This window comes from Rhincodon typus, chromosome 17 (genome assembly GCF_021869965.1).
Source record: "Rhincodon typus isolate 14 chromosome 17, sRhiTyp1.1, whole genome shotgun sequence".
Classification (NCBI taxonomy): Eukaryota; Metazoa; Chordata; class Chondrichthyes; order Orectolobiformes; family Rhincodontidae; genus Rhincodon; species Rhincodon typus.
This window is the reverse complement of record NC_063348.1, coordinates 55,964,701-55,976,033: the sequence shown is the minus strand read 5'-3', so window position 1 is coordinate 55,976,033 and position 11,333 is coordinate 55,964,701. Positions and strand designations below refer to the sequence as shown.

Here is an 11,333-nt window from a genome sequence, read left to right as displayed (position 1 = left end):
AATAAAAAGGTAACCTAATAGTGACGATGTAAACATTGTTGTAAAAACTCATTTGGTTCATTGTTGTCCTTCAGGGAAGGAAACGGCTCTCCTTACCTTGTCTGGCCCATTTGTGACTCTAGTCCTACAGCAATGTGGTTGATTTTAACTGACCTCTGGACATTTATGGATGGGCAATAAATACTGGCCTAGCCAGCAATGCCCACTTTCCATGAACAAATGCATGGCACCACGGTGGCTCAGTGGTTAGCACTGCTGCCTCACAGTGCCAGGGACCCGGGTTCGATTCCACCCTCGGGTGACTGTCTGTGTGGAGTTTGTATGTTCTCCCTGTGTTTACGTGGGTTTCCTCCGGGTGCTCCGGTTTCCTCCCACAGTCCAAAGATGTACAGGTTAGGGTGGATTGGTCATACTAAATTGCCCGTAGTATCCAGGGATGTGCAGGCTAGGTGGAGTAGCCATGGGAAACGCAGGGTTAAAGGGATAGGGTGGGGGAGGTTGGGTCTGAGTGGGATGCTCTTTTGACAGTTGGCATGAACTCGATGGGATTGTAAGGATTCTATGATTATATGAAATATTAGAAAGAATATTGTTAATTTCTTTAACAAATCTCTTTTATGTCTCATGGAGGAAGCTGACAATTAGCGTTGAATTAGTGTCCTGTAATTTGCTGTGGTTAACAGCAACTCATTTCAAAGTTGTGCAGAATACCTATCTGTACCTTCCCTCCTTCCGAGACCTCTCCAGGTAACGGCAAAGTCATCATAGTCTTCCCAGACCATTGGGTGGCCCTGTCATCAGAGAGAGACGACTGAGCTAAACTGAGCCCAAGTTTGCAGGTACTGGCCGTTGGATGATATGCGATCATGATTTGATTGCATTCGTCTTATCCTGTAGGGAAATGACATTTTCAGGCTCAAAATATTATCACAGGGGGACCATGATGCTTTTTCTTTCGCCTTAGCTGCATTGAACATGGTGAATTGGGAACGAGGAAGGGTGGAAGCAGAGTTGTATCCAGTAAAACCATCCAGGATCATTCCGGTGGTTTCAGAGAGAAATGGGCCGCACCACGAGTGATGGAACTTGGCAGACCTTTTTGCTCGGAGCTTACTGCACAGGAGAAGACCATGCAGCCCATTCTGCCTGTGCTAGGACTTTGTGTTGTGGCTCTCTTGCTCTTTCCCCTTATCAGTATATTTTCTTTCCCCTTTTACAATCATTTTTGAACGTTATGATTGAATTTGCTACCAGCAGCCTTCTGGGCAGTGCATTCATAGCAACTCACTAGACTAAGCAAATTTCTCATCTTCCTTTGCCCTTTCTACCTTTCATCTTCTGATTTCATGCTCCCAATTGGCATAGTGCTGACACGTGTAGCGCAGGCTTCCATAGTGAGAGAGAGGAATGGAAAAGTGAACGAAACCCTGCTGTTACAGTATTTATTCTGTGGGACAATCCTGAGCGTAATTTTTTTGTAAAGCCTGAATGTAAGTTGCTTATCTGTCATCTCAACTGTTGTAGTGCAACGTAGAAGAATAACCGTTGACGTTATTGGCAGTTTGTCATTTAAAATGAACAAAACCTTCATTAACATGTTACCAAGAATGAGAACCAAAATGACTACAAGATCCAATTATTCCTTTTGCCCTCAAACTGCCGGGAATTTTCCCAGGTTTGTTTCGGTTTGAATGCCCTCTGCTTTCCCTTTGCCCCACTTTCTAACTCCTCAGAGATAAGTTCTTGGCTTTTTTTCCATTCCCTCCTCGCTAAAGAACCTTGGACAGAGCTGGGAACACACAAAGAGCCCGATGCATGTTTGTCATTCTGAAACAGTACGAAAATAAAGTTGAACCAAATACGTTGCCTTAAACCCGGCATGGTGTGGTGCTTCAGGGTGACCTCTTCTCTTTTACATTTGTTCTGCAGTAAGCAGTGTCAGGTGGAAGAAAAATGTCTGTCATTTATAGAGTGGAAATTATTTGCCAAGGAAATTACACCATAAATTTTGACTGAGGTGCCCTGAGCATACCATATGCCCAAGGTTATCAGTGAACTGTCTTAAACTATTTGGATGAGTTCGTTAATTTGCTGTGTTCCACTCTGCACCACCTTTTTTGTCCAGAAGACAATCTCTTTCATCTCCTGTTTTAATTGTTATGAACGAAATAAAAGTTGTCTGTGTACTCTTTTCCCTTTCCCTTTAGCCTGATTTTGAGCTCTTTATTAGGCTTTTCTCTTTCATTCTACTTATCGTCCTGCATCTTTTAAAGTTTTCTAATTCTGCTTCTTTGTGAGTCTAAATCCTCCAGATGTGAACTCAAATACAGAAGGTATTGCTACGGCACGACTGCAAATAAATGAGTGATTGGCAATGAAGGGTAGCTCCGTAAACTTAAAAGTAGTTCCCAAAAATCAAAAGCTATCCTTCGAGAAATACTCCTAAGGAGGCCTAAAAATTAACTGTTTAGGCCCCTAATAGTGACGCCTTTAGATGGGAAGCCTTATTTCTTGCTTGGCATCTCTGCTTATTTTTGCCATTCTTCCTTTATATTTTATCATCATTTTTCTGCCAGGCCACCTATCTTCTGCCTTGCCTCCTCCTGTCTCCATGACAATCTGCTCATGTTCGTCTGCGCATTTTCTGAATTTGCAGATTGGAGACAAACTCCTGCTGATCTAAGCTGCAACTTGGGTTAGATGGGCAGAAGGAAGACAGGTGTGAAGGGATCAGGTGTTGAGCTCTCAGGTGGCAAAGCAACTACATGGGCACAGAAGCAGGCCATTTGGCCCAACTGTCCACACTGACGTTTACTTTCCCAACCTATGTTTGGTGACCAGGGTCTCCAGTTGCCCAATCTAGGGCCGTTTGGGGCTGCGATGGGGTACTTGGGTAGACTTTAAAATTCCCTTGCCTCTACCCACTCTCTGTCTTCCCTGCCTCTTCTACCCAGTGGTAAAAAATGATGGAAAGTAAAGCCTTACCTTCTGGCCACTCGATCTCCGAGGAGTAGGCCTCAGCTAATGGTTTGACCCATGGCGCCAGTATCAAGGGCTGTGATTGGCCAAGAAACTCACCCCTGTTTTGCCTGTCCCTTCTGAAGTTGATTAGGGGGCTATCCTGTGACTTATCTTGCCAGTTGGGGTGGCGTGTCAGGAGTCACCTAACAGAGCTGCCTAACAACTTTGATCAAAAATGGGAAAGTTGCAACCTCAGTGTTGTTTTCTTCTGAGACAAAACAGACCCAGCCTGCCAATCTTTTCCAGATGTATGTATGACCCATGTGGCTAAAAGTAATGAGACAAAAGCAACCATTCAGGAACATGGAGGCTGTGGGATATTATATCAAATAAAGATCAAGGCTTGAGTTTGGGATGTGAGTAGAGTGGGACTAAAGTGTAATAGTGAAGCACAGAAATAGGGCAGGCTGTGTAAAATGTAGAGCATTGAGGGTAAATGGTAGGTTGTAAGAGTTAGTGAGATGGCCATCTTTCCAAGTGATTGATGGCCAGTTGAGATTTATTTTTTGATAATTTAATTAGCCCATGGTATCATGGGCCAAAGCTGTCAACTGAAATGTCTGCGGATCACCTGATCCACCCATTATAGATTTATCAGAACATTTATAGGTAGACACACAACTGTAATTATATTGCTAAAGTAGCTTAATTTGCATTAGCAAATTTTTGTCCAACAGGTGAAAGGCTAAAGCAAGCAACTTCTGACCAAAAGGTACCTAAAAGGCAGCTCAGTATACAAATGATCAAGTTGTAGTACCAAGCTTGCCTAACTTGGCTGTTGACTGTCAGTCATCATTTAACTGGTGCATTCTCCATGGCAAAATGGGACTAGGTTACTTTAGGATATCTGGTCGGCATGCATGAGTTGGACCAAAGTGTCTGTTTCCATGCTGTACATCTCTATGACTCTATGACTGCAACAATCAGAGTCTACTTACTAATGAATTAACACTGTCCCCATATCCAGTGTAAGAGCATTGTTCCCCTTTAAAGTCCCTTGTGAGCTTGTCGCAGTGTGTCAACAAAATGTATAATTTGTCCAGCAATGCACAAAATAGATCGGGGCAAAGCCTCAGCAGACAATGAGCCAAAACACTTCTCATTGGGCAGAGCACCCGTGACAATTTGATCCCTTGCCCTAATGTGTCCTTTTTTTGTTTAATATCAGTTGTCCGTTTCTTAACATGCCTGTGAGCCCCCATGGGAGGTTTTGCTGATTTCAGGATGCTATATATCAGTGTCAGTGTCAGGAAATTGAATTATTGGACTCCTGTATTTTAAATTTCACTCTCTGCCTGTTTGTACATTTGTTGTTTAGCAATCTCTTCTCGTTTCTGCTGCTAGGGAAAATGAACTGGATAGTGTTATCACACTCATTCGAGGAAGGATTGAGGATGTTGAACTTCCAGTTGCTAAAGTGGACATTATTATTTCAGAGTGGATGGTGAGTGTTTTTAAAATAAAATTATCAAGATTACCACATTATGAATTTTAGGCTGTGTAAGTATTTGAACATAACAACTACCTTTTTAAATTTCTGCTTCGTCCATCCTTTATGTTGCTATGTAACATGAGAGGCACTGCATAAATGAAAGGTTTTGTTCTGTCACGTGCTGGTTGAGATTGAGAGCTCTCTGAACTGTTGCAGAGATCTGGTTCTATTTAACTGCATTGGTGCACCTTCCTGTTAAAACCAGGCTTTATCAATGGTTTCAAGAAATTGTGTTTCTGTGTGCCTTCATTTGCTCGAGTTACGTTCAATAACTTTGTACATCCCCTGGTCCATTAGACCATAAGCAATAGGAACTGGAATAGGCCATTCAGCCTTCAAGCCTGCTCTGCCATCCAGTTTCCTGCATTTTCCTCATAACCCTTGATTCCCCAACTGATCAAGAATCTATCTACCTCAGCTTTAAATATACAAAGAACTCTACCTCCACAGCTCTCTGTGGCAAGGAATTCCAAAGACACTCAATCCTCTGAGAGAAGAAATTGCTCCTCAACTCAATTTTAAATTAGTGCCCCTTCACTCTGAAATTATGTCCCTTAGACTGTTAAATGAAAAGAAACATCCCCTCAGCATTTAACCTGTTAAGCCCCTTAAGAATCCTTTATGTTTCAATGAGATCACCTCTCATGCCAGTGAGTAGAGTCCCAACCTGTTTAACCTTTGCTTGTAAGATAATGCCTTCTATACCAGGAATCATCCTAGTGAGCTGCCACCGATTAAATAATAACTTTTCTTAAATAAGGGGACCAAAACTGCTCACAGTACTCCAGATGTGGTCTCACCAGCACCTTGTACAGTTGCAGTAAGACTTCCCAACTGTTATACTCCCAACTCTGTTGATATAAGACTCAGTAGGACAGCAGGATAATACAGTCTTTGGTCATTGTTTCCCTGGTTTGAACTGGGTCTGCACAGACCTTAACATTGCTCTGGTTCATTCTGACATTGTGTGTTTCAACTGATTGAGAAGCAACCCGAGATTAGGGTTTGAAATGATGCACACTACATAAACGAGGTGTCAATGTACCAAGAGAGGAAAGGACTAGAGACAACGACATTCTGCAAACTATTCTGTTAATCCATGCTGCTTCAAATCTCTAGAGATGGGTAGTCACACCAACAGCGAGAGAACATAGGAACAGAGGTTGGCCATTCAGCCCCTTGAGTCTGTTCCACCATTCACTGAGATTATGACTGATTCGTGGGCTAACTCTCTATATTTGCCTTTGAGTGAGTGAGTTATTTATTGTCACATATATCCAGAAAGATGCAGTGAAAAGATTGATTTGATTTATTATTGTCACATGTACCTACATACAGTGAAAAGTTATGTTTTGCATGCAGTACAGGCAGGTCATAATGTACAAAGTGCTTGGTGTTACCACAATCCTGCGCCATTTTGAGTTGCAAAAGAATATAAAGAAATACAAAAATAGAGTTCATCCTCTGCACAAGGAATCTTCAAACACAGCTCCAGGGCTTCTGCAAGGTCTCAGCAATGTACCCCAGGCCTTTAGGAGTCCCCATTCCGGGTACAGCAATGAAGACCCCGTCAAGAGTCCACCTTCAGGCCGACTGCAGGCAGGAGGCTGTGCTTCGGGAACTGTCACCGCTGTTAGCTGATGACCCACCAAGTCTACACTCTGGGCCTACTGCAGCCAGGAATCCTCAGTTTGGGCACTCTCACTGCTGCAGTTGATGCCCCACCCCCTGATGCCAGACCGACTTCTCCACGACGTCAGAAGGTGAAGAAAAGAGAAAAGAGAAAGAAGAAGGAGGGAGAGAGACAGAGCGAGACAGAGAGAGAAGGATGCAGCCGGCCTGGAGAAGATGGGCTCAGGATCCCGAACACTACCTACTGCCATTTTGAAGAGGGCCCATATTCCTTGATACATTTGGTTAACAAAAATGTAATAATCTCAATTTTAAAACTAATTACTGGTCTAGCATCCACTGCTGTTTGTGGAAGAGAGTTCCAACTCTACCTCCCTTTGTGTGTAGAAGTGCTTTGTAACATCTCTCCTGAATGGCCTGGCCCTAATTCTCAGACTATGTCCCCTGGTTCTAGAATCCCCAACCAGAGGAAGGGCAATTGTTGTTGTTGAAAGTGTCTTTTAAAGTTTTTCCGGTTGTGTGCGGGGGTTTTCTTTCATGCTTGTACACTGTTTTTCTATGTGCTGTTACACATTTGTTTGGGAAGCAGTATGCACACCTTGTACTGCACGAAACATTGTCAGCAGTTTGGCAGGAATGTTGCTGATCCTGACTTATTTTTATTGGAAGGAGTGCAGCAAAGGTTTACCAGTCTGATTCCTGGGAGGCAGGATTGACGTACGAAGGGAGATGGGATCAAGTTGGGCTATATTCACTGGAGTTTAGAAGTATAGGGGGATCACATAGAATTTATAAAATTCTAACTGCACTCTCAGGAAACTGAGAAACCTAAACTGAGTTTAGGACTGAAATAAGAAGAAATTATATCAAAGCAGTCAGCTTGCTATAGGAAGGGTGTTGTTAAACTAGAAAGGGTACAGAAAAAAATTACAAGGATGTTGCCGGGACTGCAGGGTTTTGAGTTATATGGAGAGGCTGGATAGGCTGGGACATTTTTCCCTGGAGTGTCAGAGAGGCTGAGAGTGACCTTTATAGAAGTTATAAAATCATGGGGGACATAGGATGAACAGCCAAGGTGTTTTCCCCAGAGTGGGGGAGTCCAAAACAAGAGAGTATAGGTTTAAGGTGAGAGGGGAAAGATTTAAAAGGGACCTCGGGCAACTTTTTCACACAGAGGGTGGTGTGTATGTGGAATGAGCTGCCAGAGTAAGTGGTGTAAGCTGGTTCAATTACAACATGTAAAAGGCATCTGGATGGGTACATGAATAGGAAGGGTTTAGAGGGATATGGGCCAAATACTGGCAAATAAGACTAATTCAGTTTAGGATATCTGGTTGGCATGGATGAGTTGGTCCAAAAGATCTGTTTCTGTGCTGTATGACTCTATCATCATAAGTAGTTGAGGACAAAACGTTGAATGCTTTCAAGAAGAACTTAGGGCTGAAGGGCCAAAGGATAGGGAGAGAAAGCAGGACCAGGGTACTGAGTTGGATGATCAACCATGATCATATTAAATAGTGGAATAGGTTTGAAGGGCAGAGTGGCCTACTCCTATTTTCTATGATTCTATGTTTACTCCTGGATTGCTAAGATTTTATTCAATCTCTCTGCTTTGCTCATTTTCATTGTTGTTTCTGTTCTTTTGGTTGTTTCACTGGGTGTTGTCTGCTTCAGATTTATTTCTGCTGTTTCAAAATTATAGTCTTTTTTTCCCTCCTACCCTTGTTCGCATCTCTGTCTCCTTGCCCTATTCTCTCATAGTTTACCTCATCCACTCGCTTTGAACGGTGTTATTGATGCTAGTGTTTTCTATATGTTTTCTTAGATGAGTTAAGGTACAGATCAGCCATGATCCAGTTCAATAACACAGTATCTAGGTCGAGGGGCTGAATAGCCTCCTCCTGCTCCAATATTCTCTGTTTGTCGATTTGACACCTAACATCGACTTGGGTGGTCACATTTACTCCGGATGGGAAACCGATCGGATGGTTTTCTATTTGACCAAGGCATTTTTCACATTTTTCCAACCAGTTTCCTACTTGAAACCAACCAGCTGACCAGGCTGCCTGCCTCTCCAGTGAAGTAGATACCTCGGGAGCGTCATAGAATCCCCTACAGTACGGAAGCAGACGATTCAGCCCATTGAGTCCACATCGACCCTCCAAAGAGCATCCCAGCCAAACCCATCCCATCCTATCGCCATAACCCCACGTTTCCCATGGCTAACCCACCCAGCCTGCCCATCCCTGAACACTATGGGAAATTTAGCACGGCCAATCCAGCTTAACCTGCACATCCTTGGACTGTGGTAGGAAACCCATCCAGTCACGGGGAGAATGTGCAGACTCCACACTGACAGTCACCTGAGGCTGGAATCGAACCCAGGTCCATGGTGCTGTGAGGCAGCGGTGCTAACGACTGAGCCACTGTGATGTATGGTCAGTCGGATATTGGGATTGGGGTGCGTGGTTATGGAAGGGATGGGGGCTCTTGTCAGTGGGAGTGTGAGCCTGTGTTGCATTTCTGTTCCTTTACTCTCGGAGCAAGAATAAAGAAAGGAGGTAGTTAGTTAATGTAAGAGTACAAAGAGAAAAGAGGTGATCGCTTTTGATGATGGTCCTTTGACCAGGAGAGATGGCGACTGGATCTAATTCATTCACAGGATGTGAGCATCACTGGCAAGGCCAGCATTATTTATCCATCCCTAATTACCCAGAGGGCAGTTAAGTGTCAACCATATTGCAGTGGGTCTGGAGTCACGTGTAGGCCAGGCCAGGTAAGGATGGCAGTTTCCTTCTCTAAAGGACATTAGTTAACCCGATGGCTTTTTCCTGACAATCGACAATGGTTTCATGGTCATCATTTGACCCTTAATTCCAGACATTTATTGAATTGAAGTTCCATCATTTGTCTTGGCCGGATTAGAAACCGGGTCCCTCGAACATGCCCAGGTTCTCTGGATTAATAGTCTAGCGACTGTTAGGACAACATTCACTGGAATTTAGAAGAATGAAAGGGGTGCTGGGGGGATGCTGAAAGAAAAGTATAAAATTCTAACTGGACTAGACAGGATAAATTGCAGGTAAGATGTTCCTGATGACCAGGGAGCCCAGAACCAAAGGTCACAGTTTAAGGATCCAGGACAAGCCATTTAGGACTGAGATGAGGAGAGATTTCTTCACCCAGAGCCTGTGGAACTCTTTGTCACATAAAACGGTGGAGGCTAAACCATTGAATGTTTTCAAGAAGGAGTTAGATATAGTTCTTAGTACTAAACAAATCAAAGAATATGGTGAGAAAGTGGGACCTGGGCACTGGGTTGTGGATGATCAACCATGATCATGAGAAGCAGGCTCCCTGTCCAGAATTATCTCGTCCTGTTCCTATTTTCTATGTTTCCAGGAGAGATTGAATCAAGCAGGAGAACAGAGCAGGGAAGGTTGGGAAGGAATGTTGGACTAGAGGAGGAGACTAATTCAGTTTAGGATACCTGGATGGCATGGATGAGTTGGACCGAAAGGTCTGTTCCTGTGTTGTATGACTCTGTCACCATAAGCAGTTGAGGCCAAAATATTGAAGCGTGACCAGAGGGCAATAAAATATAGGAGCGGAGTTAGGCCATTCGGCCCATCAAGTCTGCTGCACCATACAATCATGGCTAATATGTTCGTGAACCCCATTCACCTGCCTTTTCCCTGTAACCTTTGATTGCCTTACCAATCAAGAGCCTATCTATCTCTGTCTTAACTACACTCAGTGAAGTGGCCTCCACAGCCCTCTATGGCAATGAGTTCCACAGATTCACCACCCTCTGGCTGAAGAAATTCCTCCCCATCTCAGTCCTAAAAGGTCACCCCTTCATTCTGAGGCTGTGCCCTTGTGTCCTCGTCTCTCCTACGAGTGGAAGATTCTTCTCCGCGTCCAGTCTATCCAGGCCTCTCAGTATTCTGTAAATTTCAATCGGAACCCCCCCCCCCCATACTTTTGGGGTGGAAACCTGGGGAGTACATCTGGATAGGGCAACTGGGAAAAAGAAAAAAACTATGGGGACAGCTTTCCTGTTGAGTCAGGAATTTCTTTTCCAGTTTTCTTCGGGTCCGAACTGCTGAAATGCCAGGGTTCCCAAAAGAATGACAACATGACTAGAGCAACTGGACGGTGACAATTTAAGATAGTGGAGGTGAGCACAATACCTTTATGATAACCTCGCAGTGTTATTAATTTATTACAGTATTGCTGCAGTGAAGAAAATCTTTTCAAATGATTTCTTTTATATAGGTGGTAATATTTTTCTGGATCTTGAATCACTGCAGTTCAATGGTCTATCACAAAGTTAAGTTCCTTTAAAGATCACTGTGTGGGGAAATAGATTTTTGGAAGTATCTGCAGTAATTAGGTGAGGCTCTCAAAATTGCAAATAAATATGCTGTGTGACTGTTTAATATTCATTTTTTTTCAATCTATTCAATTTGAAAAACAATGGTTACACAGAGCAGTTTTGTGAGCTTAATGGTTTACTTTCTGAGCTGTAACAGCTCACTAGTTGTGTATTTAAATGAAACATTGAGAGTGTTTGTTCTGATTCATATGAATTGTCTAACAGCGCCATGTTTTAGGCAGATACTGCAGGGATCATCCAGTCCCGTAGTCCTAGCAGTACAACAGTCTTACCAAGGGCAAGGGCTGTGACTCAATAAAAGGAAGGGAATACAATAGGAGCAATCCTGTATTTTCGTTAGTTGCTGTGCATTGTCAGAATTGAAGAAGCCTGCCGATTTAAAAACTTCAACAGTTAAAACAAACATAACCAACTTGGTTGCTTTTCAGTGAAACATGAATGAGTGTTAGATTTTTGTCAGAATAATAACTTATTATTGACTGCAGCGTTGATCAGTGTTGACCCTCCAACATGGGTGGCTTGTTTCTCTATTAAGAGCGAAACATGCTCGCCAATTGAATCATCCAGATGTCTTGCTTACGGTTGTATTGTCATTACTGCCCTTCTTAGTTTGAGTTTTCACATAACAATACAGGCAGTTTCCCAGGTTGAGAATGCAGTCTGTTCGCAAAGTTGATTTGTACACAAGTCAGAACACAATACACAGTAATGATAAATAGAGATAGTAGGAACTGCAGATGCTGGAGAATCCGAGACAACAAGGTGCAGAGCTGGATGAACACAGCAGGC

At 43.2% G+C, this 11,333-nt stretch overlaps 1 protein-coding gene across 4 annotated transcripts in view; it reads left to right on the top strand.

Annotated features, from left to right (window-relative positions):
• The window catches only part of prmt3 (protein arginine methyltransferase 3), a 201,457-nt gene that overhangs the window by 39,945 nt on the left and 150,179 nt on the right, over positions 1-11,333 (top strand). For all 4 annotated transcript variants that reach the window (XR_007263981.1, XM_048607177.1, XM_048607179.1 and 1 more), the window contains one exon: positions 4,366-4,465. Coding sequence is in view for 3 of the 4 variants with exons in the window: in XM_048607177.1 (XP_048463134.1) it covers positions 4,366-4,465 (100 nt within the window). In the remaining variant the exon portion in view is untranslated. The remainder of the gene's footprint in view (positions 1-4,365; positions 4,466-11,333) is intronic.